At 38.7% G+C, this 24,499-nt stretch overlaps 1 protein-coding gene across 1 annotated transcript in view; it reads right to left on the bottom strand.

The window, feature by feature from the left end:
• Window positions 1-10,156: 10,156 nt before the first annotated feature.
• Window positions 10,157-24,499, bottom strand: part of LOC145414551 (uncharacterized) — a 244,392-nt gene continuing 230,049 nt past the window's right edge. The window contains exons 16-17 of the mRNA XM_080284071.1: window positions 23,609-23,801; window positions 10,157-10,340 (exon numbers count right to left, since the gene is read on the bottom strand). Of these exons, the coding sequence (XP_080140197.1) occupies window positions 10,157-10,340; window positions 23,609-23,801 (377 nt within the window). The remainder of the gene's footprint in view (window positions 10,341-23,608; window positions 23,802-24,499) is intronic.

The raw sequence follows: 24,499 nt of genomic DNA, 5'->3' as shown, positions 1-24,499 counted from the left end.
CAGCTGGGCGACACAGCTATGTCAGTGCCACTGGGCCAATGCACTTCTCTCCAGCACCTGGAGGCAACTCTGCTCTAAATTTTTATCTCCGTGTATTTGCATATCTATAGTTTACTATAATCATAAGTACCATCATCTAACCCTCCATTTTATCTGTTCATGTACCATTTCGAACAGTATACAGTAGGGCAGGGTCGTGTAGTGCAAAGAGGAGTAGACTAGAGAAGAATAGAAATGAATAGAAGAGTTAATAGTGTACAGTAGTTAAGAGTACAGTACAGTAGGCTAGTGTGGAGTAAATTAGTTCAGGGTAGAGTAAGACGGAATAGAACAGTATACTGCAATACAGTAAAATAAAGCATCATAGAGTAGAGAAAGTGGAGCTGAGTACAGTAAAGCAAAGTAGAGGAAAGTAGAAAGGAGAGTAGGGTAGAACGGGGCAGAGGAAAGTAGAGTAGTGTAGAGCAGAGTCGAGTAGTGTAGACTGGAGAAGAGCAGAGTACAATGTGGAAGGATATGGTGGAGTAGGAAAGAGTTAAAGTAGAGCAGAGTCAAACAGGACACAGTAGAGTTCAGATGTGTAAAGCTGAGTGGAGCTGTGTAAAGTAGTGTAGGACAATAAAGCAGAGAAAAGTAGAATAGGACAGAGCATAGTAAAGTTAGGTAGGACATAGCAGAATAGAGAAAGGTAGAGGTGGACAGAATCGAGTAGAATAGATGAGTAGACTAGAGCGAAGTAGAGTGGATTAGTGTAGAATAAAGTAGAGTAGGACAGAGTAGTGTAGAGCAGAGTACGATAAAGCAGATTACAGTAGAACAGAGCACAGTACAATAAAGTGGAGAAGAGCAGAGTGGAGTGAACACATGTGGAACAGAAATGAGAGGAGAGATAAAGAAAAAAAATCAGCAAATATATAGAAAAAGATATTTCAAGGATGGAAAAAAAAAAAAAGATACTTTTTTGTTCGCTTTTAACCACCTGTGTCCTTAACCTTCAAAGATATGAAAGGTAAAAAAAATTTACACACTATTTCCTACATTATTATTTTTTAAACAATGAAAAAGGAGAAACCCGGTCAGTTACATAACACTTACCTCATGCTATTTTTTTTTTTTTTTTTCCATCGGAGACAAAAAGGAGGAGGACAAATTGGAGGGAGAGGAGTGGAGAGGAGAGTAAAGGAGATAAAAAGAAAGTGAAAAAAGAAAAAAAGAAAAAAAGAGATGAGTAGCGAAAAGAGCTGAGAAAAGGGGAATGGGAGGAGCAACGAAGACCAATAATGAAAAAGATGGGAAACGGTAACGATAGGAAGGAAAGGAAAGGGAACAGAGGAATGAGTACTGAAAAGGAGACCTGAGAAGAGCAAAGAAAATGAGAACAACGGAGAGCAATGAAGAAAAGAGAAGGAAAAAAAAATGTATGGAAAAGAACAAAGCTAAAACGACCAGAGAAAAGAGGAATACCTAGAAAAAAGGGTTATTCACAGCAGGTTAATTAAAATTCCATACAGTTACGCCAAACATGTATTCCTCTGGCTACAGTATTAATAACAAACGAACATTTACGTAACTTACAGCTTGGGTACAGAACCGGGAGGCTATCAGACAAATGATTATATACACTACAGTTCCGTTTTACTCTTTGGCCGCGAACTATGTATCTACAGTGTTCATCAAGCTTTGTTTATATCTTTTTTTTCTTTTTTTTTTAGTTTGCATTTTACTCTGAGTAACATCACCCGTTATTTTTCTCTTTTTTATGGATTAATTTTGGTGCATATTAGTCTGACTAACATCCTGCATAATCCAAATTAAACAAAATTAATTTATATTATCTTATTGCGTGGAGCAACTAGCCATATGAATGAGCTTAACCACTACCTTGTTATCAGTTACGGTCAACAAGACTATTTTACTCCAGCATCAGACGATTTTACTCGGCACAAGGAAACCTGCTGGAGGAAGAAGATTAACTTTACCTTGATTTATGTTATGGCAGACAACATAATTCATCCATCCATCATCCATTCATCTATTGCCCCGTCAATAGCCTAGGTGCCCAGGGGTAGGCTTCTTAGTCCCGAAATTTATGACAAGAGTGATCAGTCTTGTGAGCAATAAACCCCATCCCCTGCTCAGATATATAGCCACATCGATAGCATCTGGTAGGGGCGTCGTGACTCACCAATTAACCACCAGGCGTCTATTTGGTTGTACGGTTACAGCCCACACAGAACGATGTAATTACACCAGCTAATGCCAGAAAGTATTATTCAGGTCACAGATATCCACTACGTTCAGAGAGTTATTCATATTTCCTGGCGGCGATGCCCCGCCCTCTTGTGGCTGACTTGTTTATATAAATGTGGGAAAGTTAACGTTACAGCGCTTCCTTAATCATTTTTGTTGTACATTGTTGTTTGAAAATCAGTCCTTTCTTCGAGGGTCCGGCTCTGTTCTAGTTTCAGACACAAAAGCAAGTCATAGTTTTTGTTCTCTCTTTACCATTATCCCTAGCTGAACCGAAATCGTAGACAGTTTCAATCCGAACGAGGATCTGTTATTGATAGTTCGGAGTTTTTCTTGCCTGTACGAGTAACAGTGTCAACGTAAACTATCCCTCGTGTAGTTTACTTAGGCTTCAAACTACCACCTTAACACCGGATAACAGGCCCTCGTTCGGTGTAAGACCCTGGATACGACCTCTCTCAAGTTATTGGTAGAGGGCGAGCAGAAAGTATGACACACGAGTGTGCAGTCACCAGCTAAAAAATCTAGACTTCCACTACTTTACGTTGTTAGACGCTGGATGGGCACCTTTGAGGACTAGCAATAGTAATAGTAGTCGTTTTTGTTGCTGTCGTTGTTGTGGACTCGGGTTTATCTGAAACATAAACCCAGGACAGCAGGCTGAATCAACTCTTGTCCAGCAGTCCACCTTCCGCGGGATTGGGAGGGAGATGAGGGACGTCAGCATAACCCGAGCAGGGAAGCCGTTCAGTTTTATCGGTGCCGCCACGTGAAGGCATCCCTCTCCAGCACGTACAACTTTGAAACACAGTATTGCATAATTTTCTTTCAACAACCGTACAGTATGTTCTCTTACGTTACTCGTTAACCCTCTCATGATCGCGATTTCCCAAGTATTATATTTTGCTGAGTCTAGCCATTAAAAATTCAGCTGAGAATCAGTCATAGGAGCCTGGGAAAGTTGATACTGCTACCATTAAAACTCTCATGGTCGTGACAACTCTACTTCTTATTTCAGTAAGTACCAAAGTGTTCTACTGTCTTCAGCTGGGAGTTAACTGAGGCATCTGTCAATTTCTCTAGCATAATTTGGCACACACTTTAATTTCTATGGTACATTTGTTGAACCTGACGAAAATACTTAACCCTTTTCAGCTCAGATGATGCTCAAATGAAGTGTGATTGGAGGCTTGATTTGACTTGTAACAAAGGAGACTCATCTCTACCTCTTAACTAAAGGTTGCCAGTTTCATGCAACCAGTACTTTAACTAATCTGGTTGTAAATGCGACCCAGTTTCGTCGGGTGAAAAAAAAAAAAATTGACTATAGTTCCTGAAAAATTTCACACACAAAACATAAAAGCTGATCAGGTTCGGTGTCGTATTTTAAATGGTTTTGGAGATTTCCTGGCAACTCCTCCTCAACGATTTATTCAGCACATTACGCGTCAGTATTTTCTTGTATGTTATTGCTGCAGACTATGTGGATATTAAAAAACATAAATAACGTGCACGAGAAGAACAATGTGTAATATGGAAAATAAATCACTATGGATGTGGTGTTACGAAATCTCCAAGGCCACTTGGAGTACGGTCATCAGTTTCATTGATGGTGGAGGATATAATGTTTCTTTCGGTGACTGCATTTCAATACTTTTATGGCCAAATCAATAGTAAAAGCCAAAAAATAAGGTTGAGCAATTCCCTTAGCCCTTATTTTCTAAAAATTATTTTTGCTGTCTCCAGACATTTTAATTCAGACTAATAGGGACTTCAGAACCTGGAAGGGCTGGATGTAACCCCCATGAACCTATGCACTACTAAGCCGCTGTACAATGCAGAATAAAACAATAAAATTGCAATAAGAACAAAATATAAAGATTACTCTCTCAGGTTGAGCAGATAATATCCTTGAGGCAGAGGATGTACCTTTTATTTTTATTATTTCTATGGTGCTGGAGAGGGACGCCTTCATGCGATGGCACTGATATAACCTGGAAGCATCGCTTTTCGGTTACACAAGCGTCCCTCAGTTCCTTCCCAATCCCCTGAAAGGAGGATGGTGGACTGCAAGAGGAAAACAACTTCAGTGTGCAGTTAAGCTTTTTCACGCCAGGATGAATGTGAGGCATAAAAAAAAAAAAAAAAAAAAAATTGCTGTCTACCGGCGATATCAATTATATGAGTATGGAACAATTCGAACTTTCGAAGGTTAGCCATAGCTTCCTCTGATCTATTCCCTATGTCTTCAGGTGAACAACATCGCCTGATGTTAGCAAAGAAAAGAAAAAGAAAAAACATAATAGTGTTGACAGATTCAAGGACCTGCTACTCAGGTTGTGAGAGAGACTTGGTTTCGCCAACAAAACAGAAAAATACTGTAAACAGTTTGCTCTCGTCTGACGGAACTGGACCACCACCATAACTTATATGTTAAGTCGTGGTTGAATCCGATTTGATGAGCCTTAGTTAATGGATTGCAATTTATCTCCCTGGTTACTAGTCAAATCAAAACCTCCAGTCTGACTACACATGGCCATCAACCGAGCAAAAGGGAGTCATGGATCACTTGTGAGTAGCAAGAATGGACAAATACGCTATCGGACTGAAGTGGCTAACATTTTCTCTTGAGGTGCACTCTCTCTCTCTCTCTCTCTCTCTCTCTCTCTCTCTCTCTTTCTCAGCTGTCATTATAATCTATACGATCTCGCTTTAATCTTTACAAAACTGGCAGCTGATTGGTTGCCCGAGTGTATTCATAGTAATGATGTATTCTAAATATTTTTTTTATTATTGAGGTTACAGTAATCACATGAAGAGAATATTTATCAAATTGAAAATATATATAGTAATCTGCATAGATTAGTTTTAAAACGATGCCTTACAAAGACTATTGGATGGCCTAGATACATATGAAATTTTCAGTTCCCCTACCTAAACAGCACTTGCAAAGTTTTACTAATATCTCGAATTTTCCCATTCATACAAATAATGGAAAATTATACGTCATTACTGCGACATTACGTTGCGCTGGCAGGAGAACTGAAAATTTCACACTTACGAGTTATCTGATACACTTTGGAAAGCCTTGTTTTTAAATTATTCTTGTAGATCACTATATTTTTTTCAACTGATCATTCTTGTCGTCAAAGGGTTATGTTATCCCTTATAATAAAACAATATTTAAAGTACATCGTTACTGATGAATGCACCCGCACAACCAAGCAACTCCAAGCTTTGAAAAGCCAAAGGCTCTTTTCTTCTCAGATGAGATAGAACAGAATATAATACTGCTTCGTACGATTATATTCTTTTTCTCTCTCATTTCTTTTAAAGGCAGCCTATTATCACCTCGTGTTTAATTCTTTGGTGACATGTCTTAAAAGGGCATCATACTATCATCTTTTTAATCCCTTATTGATATTTCTTTATACAGAATATTACTCAAACCATCCATTTAACTGCGCTCTGACATCCCGTTAAGCCATATCATTATTACTAAAAGCTGTATAAACGTGTGTTCTACCATCTTCATGTTAGCCAAGAAGTGCTTATTCCCTTATCTTGTTCTCACTTCATATTTTCATCCTACTTGTAAACTCGCATTTAATTACTTCTTACCCAATAACTACTTTTTAATACCATCCTTACTCATGACAAGAAACTGTTCCTAAAAATGTACAACCGCTTACAGGAAATGGACCTAAAGCCATGTAGCACAGAGCACCTTCCTCTGCGCTGCGCTGTATTGTCAGTGTCAAAGGTTCCTGCCTACCCACCACCACTCAGTAGCTACATGGAAACGTAGACAGTTAGAAGGCAGTAGTCTAGCTGAATCAGGACACCCCATAGCACTCTTTCCTTGTGAAATGTGATGGATATGACGCTTTCATTTTTGTTATCCATTTTATTGGTAATATTCGTCATTGCATCTCCCTCTAATCTTTTCTTTTCCTTGCTTTCTGTACCCTACACAACCCCATCTGCAGGTAAGAAAAAAATCGGGACGATGATTATAATTATAGTGATCTACATAATTAAAATATCGACGTACATTGCGTAAATAAAACGCAACCAATTATTAACGACCTATATTCCTACATAAAATGGTAACTACGAGGTGCTCGGAAGCCTGCATGACCGACGAGAATGTGACCTACAAACTGAACTGACATAAATTGAATTGAGGGTCACAGTCACTTCCGTGGGGCGAACAGACCGGCCCATGTTCCAAGTGGCGAGGAGGCTCCTTAGTACTGCGTATCTTAACCTGGGGTGGTAGCACCGCCAAGGGGTTCTGAAATCAATTTTAGGGGGTGCCGGAAGATGCCGATTTTTTTTTTTTTTTACTAGTTTTGCTTAGTATTTGCATCCTTGATGTTTTATTATTGGAGAATGTATTAAATAGTCAGGCAGTACTGTACTTCACTTTACTTTATCCTTGTAGCAGGGTAACAACTGTGGTGATGCAGCAACTGCTGTCCCAAAAACCAAATGTAAGGGGGTGCTGGACCGTGAGACTTTACTACACGGGATGCCAAGGTCGAGAAAGGTTAAGAAACGTTGCCCTAGTACCTCATCCTTTGCACTTTTTTTTTTTTTTTTTTTTATGCAACACAATATTTCTTGTACGTTATTCATATCTTTTAAAACATCAACATACTTTGCATCAGTAACAGACAAAAGGATACCGAAGTGTAATGTAAGAATAAATCATTAAGGAAGAAATGTTACGAAATCTCCAAAGCCTCTGAGAATAATATCAAGAGACCGACATAATTTCCAGTCTTAGTCCTTTTGAGGTGGGGATGAATAGGGACGAACTCCAGACCATGACTATACACCCTACCACGAGGCAAGAACACTCCTGAATACTGTTTTGGTGAACTTTCTATGGCCTACCACAGAACTAGAGATACAAACACATTATATTACTGTGTCTAGCGGGTCTTAAAATTACATAGTATACCAAAACACATCTTTGGGGACTTAAAAGGTCAGGAAGGGGGAAAGGGAGAGAGAGGTACACTAGTGTATGTATTATCTTTACACTAACTTAGGAGTCATATTTATACAATTCTCTTATATATACGTATGGCATCTACTTTCTCAAAAAATTTCCCAAGACAGGGAAAAAGTGGAGGGGGTGGGGATCCACTTCTCTTATACAATGTTTTTCACACTAGGTTAAAGGTTCAGATTCATCTGCTGTAATATACATACATATCCGTGTGGCATATACTTTCTCAAAAAAGAAAACGAAAAAAGAAAACACATTCCCCAAATATTTATTTATACATACCTATGGCGTCTACTTTCAAGAATTTTCCCAAGACTGTTCAGAAACAGGTGGATGAGAGGAGGAAATAGTAGTTTATATATTATTTTTACACAAATTTAAAAAGCACATTCACTATATATATATATATATATATATATATATATATATATATATATGGGTGTGTTTTTGTGTGTATACATATACATGTATGTATGTATTCATATATATATATATATATATATATATATTTATATATATATATATATATATATATATATATACAGGCAATAGAATCATCCTTGAGAAAGCGGAGTTTTACAGTGAAGTGAGAAACCGGCACTCGACAGAGCATCATCTTGCTTATTTGCGTGTATATGAATGTATGTGTATACACACACACACACACACACACACACACACACACACACATACCTGTATATATATATATATATATATATATATATATATATATATATATATATATATATATATATATATATATATATATATATATATATATATATATATATATATATATATATCTTTAAAAAAAAAACAGTTACATATGTATAGAGGGTGTTCACGACTTGCTGTACAAAAATTCAGGAGGTTCTCGGACTAATTTTGAGTAATAACATCCATGTCAATAAAGGTTCGTTGCTAAATCGTTATAGACCTGCAACTGATGAAGACCATACTGATGAATTTTGAAAGCGACCATTTCACTCATAATGTCATCAGTAGTTATCCCTCTGTGTCGACTGAAAATTGGAGATATATATATATATATATATATATATATATATATATATATATATATATATATATATATATATATATATATATATATAAACCATTTAATTAAATGTATGAATGTGTATATATAAACCATTTAATTAAATGTATGAATGTGTTGGGTTGGAAGTATGCAAAAAAAAAAAAAAAAAAAAAAAAAAAAAAAAGGGGGAGGGGGTGGAACAAGGGCGCGACAGGAAAAAGAACATGTAATACCATTTCTATACATTTTATGGGATACTTTCGTGTATTTCATGGTTAGGTAGAGTTATTCCATTATCATGAAAGTTTTCGGATGCATCATTGCTACACTGTTATGACACGAACTGGAGTAGAAATTAATAAAATGTAAGGATGGGATTTCAAGTCGTTTTACCGTCTCGACCTTATTCCAATGGTTTGCATGCACTGTCAGTCCTTCATCTTCAGACGCTTAATTTTTTTTTTTTACTTACTTTACTGATTTAAATAACTGTATAAGAAAGCTCTGATGTTATTTTACTAAGCTTTTCAACTTAAAATCCTCGTATTAGAGAAGAGGTTAACGACGGCTCTGACTCCACGCTCCTGTTTTACTTGTCTCTCTTGATATGAATAAAATTCTCTGGAGAAAATAACAAGACGGAGCTCTGAAAGCGTGTAACATCCACACATCTCGTTCTGACTATGACCGAATTTTTGGCATATCTTTGGAACCTTGACTTGTGACCGATTATTCTCAAGCTTTGACCTACTTCTTTGTGTAACCATGAGCCCCTTCACAAAGTTCGGTTTAAATTGAATCAAGAATTGACCTTGTCCTGTGATCTTGACCTTTGCCCTCTTGTTTTCAAGGCTGCATACTTTAATCTATGAATGTCTAAATCCTCCCATCAAGTTTAAACCAAACAACTAACTTAAGGGTGGAAAATTTGCCAATGTCCCGTGACCTTAAATTTTGACCTAGTGTTCTCAAAATCAAAACACTTCACCCTTTGTTCACCCTACTGCCTCCTACCAAGTTTAGTCAAAATCGAATCAAAATGGTAAAAAATAACCTATTACAAACCTATTAATTTTGATCTGGTCAAGGGCAATATCTACCGTGCTTCCACCCGTGTGTGGAAAAAACTAGGGTAATCGGTTTTGTCATTATAGGGCTAGAGAGGTCTAAGGAAAAAATAAAAGAATGAGGATGAATATGGCTTTGCCCATTAAAGGCTTGTTTTAGTCTTGATGGCTGAAAAAATTAATTCATACATGTTAGGAAGGTACGAAGGATTATATTTTTAAGGTTTATGGGAGTGACGACGCCATCCCTTCGTAAAGTATTTACCAACACTTAAATTACTCAAATTAGTCCAAAAACTACTCCAGAAGTTAGGGACATATTTTCAGTGACACCCTGAATATATTTTACTCGTATGGCATCTCCCACAAAAACTTTTCTCACAAGATTTTTCAGGCATCTGGTTTGCGGGTATTGACGGTACAAGAGAACTTGTGCGTGATCATGTGATGAAGGAAAGGGGTACTAATCTACATTTTATTTTTACACTAACTTAAGTATTTAGATTCATACAGTTTTTATATATGTAATATTGCCTCCAAAACTTCACTTCTTCCTCTTGTTCGTCAGTAACTCGCAAAATTATTTGTTTGAATAATGCTGCATGTTGTCATTACAGTCCGTTTGGTTAGTCTGTTTGTTCGCTTTAACGAAATGTTAGTTTTATTTACGCTAGTTAAAATAATGAGTTACAGAAGGCACAGAGGAGGAACAGAACTTTTGGAGGGAAAAGTACGTATGGCATCTACTGGAAGAAAAAAAAAAAAATCCTAGACGGTAATTTAGGCGGTGGGTTCGCAGGTGTAGACGGTGCGATAGAACTTCTGCGTAACTGTCTGATGAACTTGTCTGACGGAGGTGCAGGTCTTCCACCCCCAGGCCCCGCAGTGGGTTCGCACCGTCTGTGGCACCACCTTCTTGTAGCTTCGTGTGTACGCCACCTGCTTCGGCACGTATTTACACTTCCTGTGGCGGAAAAAGAAAGTAAGTGGGAGAGTGAGACAGCGTGGGATCGTCACAGTGGGTCTGGATTGTCTGTAGCACCACCTTCCTCTTGATTCGTCTATGCGCCGCCTGTTTGGTCACATGTGATGTACACTTTAGCTTTCTGGAGAGAGAGAGAGAGAGAGAGAGAGAGAGAGATGGTGCGTGAGAAGGAGCAGTGGACGAAAGATTAGGAGGGTGTGTGGATGGTGCGTGAGAAGGAGCAGTGGACGAAAGATTAGGAGGGTGTGTGTGTGTGTGTGTGTGAAGACAAGGAACAAGATAATATTATAGGAAAACACTGCAAGCCATGAAAGGGGAGAACTTGAAATGGTTAGTGTTATCATGAAATAGGAACCTGGTGTACGGGAGAGCAGAAGCAAACGAATATTTTTTGCTGAAAGATTCTGATTTTTAAAAATGTATCCAACTCTATATAATGATCTGAGTACGGTCCTTGAGGCGTAGCAGTCCTGCATGTCACCTATTGGGCACTATTACCCACTCTTCAGAATGAAAACAGTGTTGGCCTGTCTCATTCAAGATTACTGTACTGGTATAAGATGGTTTGCTTTTAAGACATGTCGGTGAGTCTTTTGAAAGATCAGTATAGTTTGCTTCATAGATATAATATCATCCAACTGTCCCCTGCTTCACCCGCGGAAAGAAATCAGGTCCCTTCGTACAACAGAATCGTAATTTTGTAATATCGAGAAATGTGCAACAGGGAACTGGAGGGAAGGGAAGGGGGAAAGGGAGATTGTAAGTGAAAAATTCTGATATTGGCGATGTAAAGGTAAAATGCAAGATAAGAAAATGATAAACAAGGGACTGGGGCTTGGTGGTGCAGTACTAAAATAATCAATTTTTTCTCATTTGACGGGAAACTGATGGAGAGGGCAATAAGATCTCAAGCCCGATAGGTATGCAAAAGAGGAAAAAGACAGATGAAGTCTGGTAGACAGATTAACAAGCTAAATTTTTTGAAGAAAGAAAAGGAATAATCCTGAAAGATGTTGGATTGTATTGATGTAATATTATTTACGAAGGTCATGCAAAGGAAAAACAGAGGATGAAATAATAATGACGATACGGAAAAAGACATGTGAAGGTGACAGCGAAAAAACAATAAAAAGGAAATAAATCATTATTGTTGTTATTATCATCATCATAATCATCATCATCATCCTGAATCCTCTCCCCACATAAGGACGGCAGAAGAAAATTTGCAAATGTAAAATTTGAATGCCAGACCTGGACAGATTGGCCAATAAGCAATAAAGACAAGATTGAGAGCTATGCAAACGAGAGACAAGAGGGATATAGGGGTTGAGTTGGAGACAAAAAATTATTCGCCAAAGATTTCACCTCATCTGGTTAGCTAGTATTCCTAAGATGAGAGACACTTAACTAATATGTTTCTTAGCCCATAGATATCCATTTATAGGGTACGTCAAGGGAGAAAGCAAGGGACGTGTCCAGTGTGTGAAATTAATGCAGTGGAAGAGAATGCATACTTTCCTCTCCTATTACACTCAGGTTTGGTGGACAGCAAGAACAGGTGTCCTGGGGTGAAGTAAGGTATGCAATTTGAGAACATACATTTAATCAAAGTCGTAGAGGATGGTAGTTACATAAGGAAGGGTAGGAAAAAGAAAAACATTCTGACTTTGTTCGTTCAAAGGGTGAGAACGGAGACCCAGACTCCGCGTGGATGAAAGAGTGGTGTTTAGAAAAGGAGGTCAAAGATCAAGAGATAATATTGGCGAACATGAAAGTAGGATGTTTAATTATATATATATATATATATATATATATATATATATATATATATATCTACAGTAGAGAGGGAGAGAGAGAGAGAGAGAGAGAGAGAATAATTTAGGTGGTCCACGCAGATGGAAGGAGAGGTAGCAAGAGACTAAGAAATCGAATGCATGATTATGGGTTGGGTGGCTGGATGAAAGAGCCGGCGAGAAATCAAGAGATAAGGTAGAAGAATTTATGAGAGCGCCTTGGTTATTACAAGGAGGAGTATAAGAAAAAATTGAGAAAATTACGTACTCTGAGGACGTTCGACCATATGGAACGAACTGAGAACGACTGGCGAAGGGAGTATATGAAAGTGAAGCGGCTGGAAAAATAATTAGATCCAGAGAAAGATAAGGCAGCAAAGTGTTAAGAAGCGGGGTGGATGATATAAGGAATTATGTAATGAAGTATTTTGAGGTGCTTCGATCATATGGAGCGGATGGAAAATGAGAGGCTGGCAAAAAGGGTGTGTGAAAGCAGACTGGTTGGCAGAAGAATGAGAAAGACCAAGAGAAGAGTGGAGAGGTACGGAAGAAGACTGTAAGAAAAAGGGGTGTTTAAGACGTATACTTATATGGTGGCCCGTCCATATGGAGAGAATAGAGAAAGAGAATCTGACAAAGTGCATATATCAGGGCTGGGTAACTGGAAGAATGTGAAGAAGACCAAGAACAAAGGTAAGGAAAAGGAGAGATAAAGAGGGAAACTACAGTATACTGTAGATACTGCTAATGTACTGTGAAAATTTATTACTGTTCGTCTCATATAACTTGGCGGAAAGCATGACTAGTTGCGATCTATTTCCCGTAGCTGACTTCCAGAATAACTCAATACTTCGGCTCTACATCCCATTCCTAACAACTGTTCGTACACAGCACCATACTCCGGCAACAGTCCCTTCATTACAGCTCGATACTCTAGCTGAAAAGATGGCAACCCTAGGCTATGTTGAAGTGGACAGTGTATAGGTTAATACTGAGGAGTCCTCTTGTGTATGTGGCGTCGGATATTACTGATGATTTAGCTAAAAGACAGACAGGTAAACAAGTACACAAGACAGGCAGAGAAAAAGTGATGGAGATAGACAAAAATAACTCCGGGTGTGGTAAAATGACACGCTGATCTAATCCTCTCATGGTCGAGACAACTCTACTTTTTCCAGCAAACCAGATAATTTTATTCATCTGTTAGGTAGTACTGGAGCCAGAGAGTGTTGATCATGTCACCATTAACCCACCCGTGGTCTAAACAGCTCTAATATTTCATTCCAGCTGGTGTCAGGCGATTGTATTTATTAAAGAGCAAGTCAAAGGCCCATGAGGGGAAGTGTTATATGCGGATATCACGGGATGAAAAAATCGTCACCTACATCATCATCATCGTCATAATCGTCATCATGATCAATTTCAGACTTTTTTCACCGTAACAAAATTAAGCTTTGAGAAACGTGTAATTTTCCGACGTTAATATTTATCTTTTACAATAATGAGGAAAGCCTAAAAAATAGGAGAGGATAAAAAATGATGTGGAAATGATTCTAGGTTACAGAACCAAAGAGCACGCGTACCAGACCATTGAAGCTGAGTAATCGTTAGGGACGCGCGCACACACACACACACACACACACACACACACACACACACACACACACACACACACACACACACACGAAAGAATATAATTTGAACAGTTGAGGACATAAGTTTCGATCCAATTATATGCGATAACTTAATGGAGATTTCTTTCATTTGTAGCCTATTTCACGCAACTCAGCCACAGAGAAATACGATGTTATGGCTCAGTATCCTTTCCACAGCATTTCTTTACAAGTAACACACTCGTCTGTTGATATATATATATATATATATATATATATATATATATATATATATATATATATATATATATATATATATATCATCATCATCGTGATCATCATCCGGATCTCCTTTCCCACCCAAGGGCAGGGTGAGGAGTAACAATGTCCAGACAGCACAAACTTGCCCAATCCAAATAGGCCACACTTCCATTCACTCATCATTCAAGCCCCCGGAATCCTGGCTCTACAGGATACTCCAAAAACATTCACCACATTCTGCAGCTTCACACAAACGTATCCGACTGAGTCAATCCGGACGCTGCCATGCTCTTAAGGGGTGCCAAAATCCCTGATCATGCACTTCTTCTCACAATATTCATTCAGCCAGCTCGATCTCTTGTTAGTTCCCTAGCCTCACCGACTTCCAAACCTCTCTTCCCCAAACACTCATCCATCATATCTCCCCACCTTCTCCTTGGCCTACCTCGCCTCCTCCCTCCTTCAAATTCGCTCAGATGTACCTTTTTCACCACTCTATTGTTATCCATTCTTTCCACATGACCATAACATCTCAGGACACTTCGATTCTGGTGTCCACCAACTTCCTTATTTCATACCTTTCACGAATCACATTATTTCGTATCCTATCCACCCTCTGTACTCCACATACATTCCTCGGCAGTCCCATCTCCACTGCTCATACTCTTGACTTTTCATTTTCATGCCACACCATAGTCTCACACCCATACGTTAAAGTTGGCACTCTCACTCCCTCATGTAAGCCTCGTGCAGCTGCAACACTCAAGCCTCTTGTTTCTTATCAAGGCCTTCATTGCACCAGCTACTTTTCTTCCTTGTGTCACTCTACTTTCAACTTCTTTTGCACATTTTCCTCTCTTTTTTATCAGTGTACCCAAGTATTTGAACTCTCTCACCAATTCTAGTCTCTCTCCATTCTCTGTGACATTACATTGGGAGTCACCTTCTCTCTCAATAACATCACTTTACTCATCTCTACATTTACTCTCAAGGCACGACGCTCACAGACATCAGCAAAACTCTGCACTAGCCTATCAAGATGTTGTCCGGTATTTGCAAGCAGTACTGCATCATCAGCATACAACAAATTTGAGATATTCCATCTATCACCATTCATTACCAAAGCCATCCTTCTCTCCATTACTCGTGTTTTTCTCTCATCACCCCAGCCATATACAACAACCATGGGGACATCACACAACCTTGTCGCACGCCCACACCGATCGTGAACCATTCACTTAGATACCCATTATACCTTACACATGCTTCGCTACCATCATAAAAACTCTTGACAACACCTAGCAGCTTACCATCTACACCATACATGCTAAAACTTTCCACAATCCCTCTCTGTCTACTTTGTCGTATGCTTTTTCCGGATCCATGAATGCCATAAACACCTTATGGTCCTTCTCGCAAGCCTTCTCTGCTATCTGTCTCACTGCAAATACTTGATCCACACATCCTCTGCCACTCCTAATGCCACCCTGTTCATCACTCACCAGGACTTCTGATATCTCTCTTACTTTCTCTGTAATAATTCTTCCATATACCTTCTCTACCACACTCAATAGAGAGAGAGAGAGAGAGAGAGAGAGAGAGAGAGAGAGAGAGAGAGAGAGAGAGAGAGAGAGACAGACAGACAGACAGACAGACAGACAGACAGATATGAGACAGAATGATAGATAGATAGACAAATATGAGAAACAATGATAGATAGATACACAGATAGATAGACAGATATTACATTTATAATACGGTATATATGATATATACAATACATATTATATATAATAAATGCTGTGTGTGTGTGTGTGTGTGTGTGTGTGTGTGTGTGTGTGTGTGTGTGTGTGTGTGTGTGTATAAGAGCCTCTTTCATAGGGTTTAATATATATGGTCTGCTTGAAACATTTCCAGTCCGTATTGATACGATATTCACATTCATTTGCTGATAAGGTTGCCATGTCCGAACATTAAAAAAAAAAAAAATATATATATATGAGGTCATTCCTGAAGATATCCTGCCCCCGTCCGACACATTTTGGCGCTATGTAACCTTGAAGCTACCGTGGCAATTAATTTTGCATGTTTGCATAACATTAATAATTATAGACACCATGAATGCAGAAAATGTCTACAGTAGAAAATGTTTACAGTATGTCTACAGTACGGGGTCTACTGTAGGATATGTCTAGAGTATTTGGCAATTTTGGCCCATTCGTCACAAATTTTTAATTAAATGTTTCTTTTCCAAGTTGAAATTACCTTAGTCTTAGGCTTGCCATAAAGTTTCATTATTGTCTTTCTCTGGGGAAAATGATGGAAACTGAAATTCCGGACTTCTGAAGAATTTTAAAAATTCCTTCCAGATGAAGATTTCGAGACTTTAACGGAGGACATGTCCTGGAAAATACGGACGCATGGCAACCCTAGTTGATAATAAATTAATCTTCTAGAAACATCACAAGCTCCAGTGATCATTTCGAATATATCGCACCACTTGTTGAGTGATTTTTTGATCGACTGTACAGGCAGGTAGTCTCTTTAAAATTGTCTCCCGGTAACCAAATAATTCACAAGGCGTCCCTGGACTGGATGTACAATATTTAGAAGGTGATTCTGGGGATAATTTTGAGTAAAATTACTTAATTAACCACTATAGAGCAACACACAATCTTGTGACGGAGACATTATCGCCCTTACATCAGTAACTGCACATAATTAACTTCTGTAGCGGGCTAATATTCCCGGTCTCCTGTATGGGAGGGGAGAATCTTTAAACGAACGAACGAAAGCGTTACTGACTTATTCTCTTTACCCATGATAGGTCCTTAAACAGCCTGAAATAATTATGTCAGGTGCTGGAACATCTTATATAAAAGGCTTCTTCCTAATGAAGTGGTTGCGAGTGTGTAATGCAGCGGCCAGATTGCACATGCCTGACCTGGGCGAGCACCTCTGCTTTACACGTTCGTGTTCGCAAGGATCTTAAGGGACATCTAGGAGGTCTACTGTTTATATTTATATATACAGTACATAGCAAGAAGAAAGGAAGACCATGGACAAAGTGATCCGAGCCAGACAGATTTCACAATGAAGCTTATAGTCAATTCCCTATCGTAATTCACATTATGAACGGCAGGAAAAAACGAGATAGACACATTTTTTCTTCACATTCTTTTCCCTGACTTCCTGTAAACATAGCAAATTAACTTCGCTAGTTTTTAGCAAAAATGAAGTAGACAATATGTCACTTTAGGAAGGCTACATCTAACCCTATCCACTCGTATGCTGATGATTCCATCCTTCACCTTTCCATTCGGTTCCCGCAACGTCCATCCCAGCATTTACTTCAACAATCAAGGGATGAGGCTATGGCACTCCTAATGTCTGACCTGGCTCGTATCTCTGACTGGGGTAAAAATAATCTTGTTGTTTTTAATACATCTAAGACTCAGTTTTTACACCTATCAACCCGACAAAATCTTCCACAGGAGTACACATTAAAATTTAATAATATCTAGCTCAATCCAGCATCATCCTTGAACATGCTTGGGGTTTCATTTACTCGGGATTTATCTTGGAAAGATCATATTACATCTCTGGTATAATCTGCTTCCAAGAGATTAGGTGTGCTAAGCCGACTCCGTACCTTCTTTACCCCTGCACAGTTGTTGACTTTATACACGGGATTTATTCGCCCCTGCATGGAGTACAACTCTCATGTGTGGGGAGGCTCCCCACATACAGCTCTTCTTAATAGGGTGGAGTCAAAGGCATTTTGTCTCATCAACTCTGCTCTTCTTACTGGCTCCCTTCAGCCTCTGTCTCTTCGCCGCACTGTTGCCTCTTTATCTCTTTTCTATCGCTACTTCCATGGTCATTGTTCCTCTGAACTGTCTGCTTGCATCCCTCCACCTTTACGACGGGTGCGTAGCACCCGTCTAGCAATAAACTCTCATCCTTTTTCTGTCCAACTCTCTAATGCATGAGTTAACCGTTACTCCCAACCCTTCATTTATGCAACAGGTCAACTCTGAGTTAACCGTTACTCCCAATCCTTCATTTATGCAACTGGTCAACTCTGGAAATGTCTCCCTCTGTCTGTATTTCCTATTCATATGATCCCCAGTCTTTCAAACGCAGTGTGTCCAGGCATCTCAAAATGAACAGATCTTGAATTTGGCTCTCTTTGGTTTTTGTTTTTTTTCTTAGAAGGAACTGTTTTGCGGGCTCGTAGCCTTTGGTTCCTTCTTCGTCGCATAATATATATATATATATATTGTTACATAGCCTATGATTTCATCATCCTTTGTGTAATTCTAACGTACAGCATGCTGCATGTTTGATCACGAGCGTGTTCTACCTCACTCCCCCCCTTCTACCGTTATAGTAGAGTAAGTCGTTCTTTCTGTTGTTCAGAGCGGGATTGTCAACTCTTTGTCCCCATGGCTTCATTTGCGCGTCCTTCTTACAAGTTGTATCAAGCTCTGCCGGCCCCTATATAATGAGCTCAGTCTCTACATTAATTGCCACTTAGATCTACTCCTCATTTTGTTCACATCTCTGTCCTCCCCTGTACAGTTGTTATTATTGTGAGTGCTCAGGAAGTCTCAACCATCTAGCAGCTGTGTGTAATTTGAGTATAACTGTTGTTGCATTTTTTCTTGTACTGTGTAGCATAAGGTTAATTCTTAGGCCTAGTAAGGTTTTTGTAATTCATGTAAGGTTCTTATTGTCAGTTATCATTAATATTATTTTGTATCTGTAATAATATATCTTGCATTCACTGAGTATTATCCTGCTTTCTCATTTCATCAGGGCTGACTTAGATAAATTTACTCTTGCTAATTTTGTGTTAATAGAGACTATTGCAGTTAACCATATATTTAACCTGTTTTTTGCAATTACATTATCCTTATGAGTCCTGAATGTTTTGTTGTTAGTTTGAGCATTAAACTTTAACTTATAATTTTACCTAACTCTTTTGTTTTGAACCTGGAACTTTACGGGACAGTAGTGATTTTTAGTATTCTCACTTAAAGTGTACATTATCTTTCTCTGTTCCGTAACAATATATATATATATATATATATATATATATATATATATATATATATATATATATATATTTATATATATATATATATATATATATATATATATATATATATATATATATATATATATATAACACGGTGACGTTATTATAACATGTTTGCTCTCTCCGGGCGATTTTACTTTACTCTCTCTCTCTCTCTCTCTCTCTCTCTCTTGGAGGGGTTAGATAACACGTATCGGTATTAATTACAACCTCCACTATTGCGTCACTTTTCTAAACCGACTAAAATTTATGGTATGTGGAAGAATAAGGTACGAGGTAAAGTCGTCCGTCCTGAAGGCGAATCGGGGCTGTTCACAAGGCACTCAGCTAAGAGAATCTAACCCGCTACCATTTAACAGCCGTGTGATTGTCTTGGCATCCACTACCTACATGCAAAATTTCAGAATGATGGGTGAATGTGAAGTATGTAAAGAAGGAAGAGAGAGAGAGAGAGAGAGAGAGAGAGAGAGAGAGAGAGAGAGAGAGAGAGGGGGGGGGGAGGAAAGAAAGCTAAAATTTCTACCATACCCCACCATAACTGATATGGAGACTTCGACTAGATTACGGAGGGATTATCAGCGTTAAACCTGAAAATAAAAAATAAAAAATAAATAAAGAGGAGGTATTTACATCGAAGGGATTAAGCCAAGTACCGCATTTTCACAGTGAAGTGGTTACGCTGTTCAATACCACAGCGACTTTTTCTCCTTCATTCTAACCATCAACTAGACCGCTGTATGGAGATTGGGGGTCACACCTCTCGTAACGTTAAGAGATACTGGAAACCACCTTCAGTAATGTCTCCTGTCCTGTCACTTACTTTCTTTTCTATTTTTTGTGCCTCCAGATGGTTGTATTTAACTTAGGAAGGACCTCCAGTTTTGATGGGGGAGGCTATCTCTACCTCCTCCAGTTCAGAATCTACCTTAATGTTTGCTAAACTGTTTGGGGAGGGTAAATATTAAACTAAAAAAAATAAATAAAATAAATGGGTTGAACTCAGAAACGTAGTCTCACTCTCTCTCTCTCTCTCTCTCTCTCTCTCTCTCTCTCTCTCTCTACTGAAAAGGCCTTTGTTTGCAGATTAGGGTCAGACCTCTCCTAACATAAGGGACAGATATCACCCTCGTAGACTCCTCTTGGCATTTTTTTTCTCCTAATAAATTGTACCCACACACACAAACCCGAACCAGCTTTGGTGAATTCCACGACGTAATTTGGGATTGAATAATGTCGTTATTGGCGATATATAATATTATTGTCATTGTTATTATTATTATTATTATTATTAGTAGTAGTAGTAGTAGTAGTAATATTAGTAGTAGTAGTATTTTACTACTACTACTACTACATTACTGCTACCGCTATTATTATTAGTACTACTACTACTACTGCTACTATAATTATTGCTATTTTTTACGTTTCTGTTGCTCTACCTTTCTCTGGAGATTAATAGTAGTGGTAGTTGTTGTTGTAGCCCTAGTTTTATCAGAATATGGACCTAGTGAACTACAGGCTGACTTTACCCCACTCCTGCAGTCCACCATTCTCCTTTCAGGAGATACAGAGGGAGTCGAGCAACCTCGTATTATCAGTCAGCACGGCAGCCTGCTTAGATCGGTAACACCACGTGAAGACATCCCTCTCCAGCACTTCATGAGCAGAGTAGAATCGTCTGGCGTCAGGAATTAAATGCAAAAGTAGGTGGTTCGACGCCAAAGGTTTAATCCGTTCAGCCCGAGGACATGTTATTCGGTTTATTCTCTCTCTCTCTCTCTCTCTCTCTCTCTTTCATGAAAATTTTATTCAGCTTACTATACACCTCTTGAACTACAAGGATTTGGCACAGCCTCAATAAACCCTTTTGCTACGAAAGGCCTTTTCCAAACTAAATATAATTGTCACCCTGATTCAGAAGGTTAATATTAGGGCTTTTGAGTCCAGATTTATAAATTTTCTTACGATTAACAGGCTTTCGTGATTCTGATTTCCACTTGTTGAGAGAAGAAGTCGTATGGAAAATTGCATCTCCCTAAAAAAATAAATAAATAAAAAATAAATAAATAAAAATAAATGAGATCACGAAAATTTTTGCCTCGTAACTGATATTTGTATTTACAGACAGAACACTAGATATGGAAAATTTATGTGCTTTCTTCGTCCTTCCTAATGAGAGAGAAATTAATTAATAAACAAAAACTGGTTGCGGCAGGAAGTTGGTTGGCATTTTGTGTGTGATTCTCGTCAGTAGGTTCAACAAACTGACTTGCCACTCTTCTCGTTGTGTAGAGCTTTTCGTACTCAAGGTCCAGTGACTCACTCAGATGAATAGAATAGTCTGGTGTCAGCCCAAATAGAGTGCTAGAGTTTACGCGACAGTGAGAGGGTTAATGGGTAACAATCAGGCTCCTCTGACCCACTCTTAGGCTAGTATTCTCGTCGACCAAGAAGACTCCCTTCCACCTCTTCTTTAGTGACTTATTTCTGGATACGGCTGGTTAAAACCTATTCTGCGTTATTTATGCAGAGCATGGCGATGTTTGAAGGATTTTTATAGAAGAATACGATGGTAAAGTGAAATAAGAAAAGTAAATCGCTTAGGAAAAGGTGTTAGGGAGCTTCCTTACCCGACGAGAATGCGGGTCTTGGTTACATAAAATCATCTTGAGAGAGAAGAGATAAAATAGTAAACTTAACTCAATAGTGAGAGGGTTAAGGGTATCAGTATGAACAACTCAAGTCTCCTGTTATTAATGTCATCTGAATAAAATCGTCTGAAACTAGGCTATTAATGATGGATTAATGGCATTATAATCCTTTCACCTTAACTTGGCCTAGATTTTTTTGTTTTTGTTTTACCTTTTGCAGCTTATTTCGCGTCGCTTAGCGGAAGAATAAAATACCGGTAGTCCTTAAGCTTTAAATCTTTCCCACAGCACTTCTTCGTGATTAGCATATACCCAAGTGCCAAGCTACTGTTACACCACAGCATTCAAGATGGAACGATGACAAATTTAGGCCAAGTTAGAATTCAAGGAATAAGTATTTTGCACCCCCTCCCCCTAGGCATTACGACCTCCTCAGCTGGGTAAAATCATCTGACGTTAGTATGACGCTAGTAAGAATAGATTACTAGAGTTGTTCCGATCTTGACAGAGATAAGGGTCAAGTATTAACACTCAGGTTTCTATATCAACTCTTTGCTGAATTAAATCATCTTAAGTTAGGAGGAATGCAATACAAAAGTTATCCCGATTACAGGATTATAACAGGGCAGTATGCAGAGAATTATGGTCGTATACAGAGAATGCAGGCGGGTATAGAAACAAAACAGGATCGGATGGAGAGTAAATAGAGTCGTATACAGAGAAAATAGAGATCGTATAGAGAAAATAGGGTCGAATACGGAGAAAACAAGGACGTATGGAGGGAAGTGTAGCGTTAAAAAGAAAAGAGAGTCGTATAGGGAAAAAACAGCATCGTATACAGAAAAAACAGGGTCGTATACGGGGGAAGCAGAGTCGCGCACGAAGAAAACAGTCATATACAAGAAAACACGGTCGTATACGAGAAAACGGTCGTATACAGAGAAAAAAAATTGTTCTTATTAAAAGAAAACAGGGTTGTATAGAGACAAAACAGGGTAAAGGAAAACAAGACATTACCTCATAGACGGAAAACAAGAGTGAATGTGAAGAAAACATGGTCGCACAGAAAGAAAACTGTACGAGAGAAAACAGGGTCACAAATAAAGAACACAACGAAATGGTGAAAATAAAGAACACAACGAAATGGTGAAAAAAAAGACACCAACAACAGGGCCGTACAGTATATATATAGGAAACAGGGAAGCATCGAAAGAAAACAGGGTCTCACACAATGAAAACAGAATCGTAAAAACAGGGTCATACAATCTGATAACAATGCTGTATGGAGAGAACGGGGGCGTCGATAAACTAGGAAGGCAGTGAGAAAATACGTCCTGCATGGTAAATTATATCTGAATGAGGAATGCACAGGCCTGGCAGAATATGCGTTATAGTTAATTACCGTAAGCCTACTTCTATTTCCAGATAATAATATACAGGGTGGGTAGAGAATCCAGAAATAGCAAAACGTAGGTACGAAAAAGAATGATATATCTGATTATGCAAGTAACAGGGACCTTGCTAATTTGATATCATCATCATCATCATAACCCAAACTTTGATCTCCCACTACGGTAATAGTACAGGCGGTAGGTAGGATGCAGAAATAGTAAAAAGAATGCATATATACGTAACTATGGTAAATACATAGTTGAATTAGTAATATCGATCACCATCATCATCATAATAAATCTATACATTATAGTAAATGAGGAGGGAGAGGGTAGCTTCCAGAGAGAGGGAAATGAGTGCACATAAACAGGACATACTATAACGCAGTATGAAGATCGTATGTTAAGATAAAAAGTGAATGAAGGAATTAACTTACTTGACCGTACACCAGTGACCAGAGTAACCCTCTGGGCAGGTGCAGACGCCGGGACTGGTGCAGGTGCCGCCGTTGCTGCATGGAGGGTCACACACGGGTACGGTGCAGGATGGCCCGGAGTAGCCACGCCCACACCGGCATAACTCCACGCCCACGCAGCTCCCGCCCACACCACACCCACGTGAACACAGGACTGGAGGTGATAGGAGATAAATTACTGAGAGAGAGAGAGAGAGAGAGAGAGAGAGAGAGAGAGAGAGAGATACTGTGGTGAGATTAACCGAGGGAGGTTAGAGAGTGTCCCATGAGACCCGTCAACACGAGGACAATTTTATCATTCAAACTGTCACTTTGCGCATCAATTAGGTTTCTGCAGTGAAAGGGCTTACTGAAAAGCATTGCCGCTTAAATTAACCAATAACTTTATTGTCTGTCCCTGGTTTCTGGCCTTTGGTTCCTTCTCCTTCCATAAAAAAAAAAAAAAAAAAAAAAAACTTACCTTTGGGATTGTTGGTGCCAAAGTACTACACATACTGTATAATCTATATAGCTTACCATTCCATTTACTCCGAGGATATAATTTTTAGTTTATATTCTCTCCTATGTGATTAGGAGGGTCTCTCATGGTAGTGATGGGTTATTGATAAACCTATTTGTCCTTTCCAGTTTGAAAAATCACCCATCATTCGAATAAAATCATCAGGAAATAGGCTTAAATAAAATTATGACGACGGCCTTCGGCTTAGGGTATTGAGGCACGTATTCTTGTTACTTAAGGAGGCTCAGTAGCGCCTTTTCCTTAGCGATTTGTTTTTGGATACGACTGATTAATTCAATTTTGTGCGTTATTTAAGAATAATATTGTGATATTTGAATGACTTCAATAACACG

This window comes from Coenobita brevimanus, chromosome 100 (assembly GCF_032717465.1).
Source record: "Coenobita brevimanus isolate Jiangsu-jjx chromosome 100, ASM3271746v2, whole genome shotgun sequence".
Taxonomy (NCBI): Eukaryota; Metazoa; Arthropoda; class Malacostraca; order Decapoda; family Coenobitidae; genus Coenobita; species Coenobita brevimanus.
The sequence above is the reverse complement of the archived record's forward strand: the minus strand, read 5'-3'. Positions and strand labels throughout refer to the sequence as shown.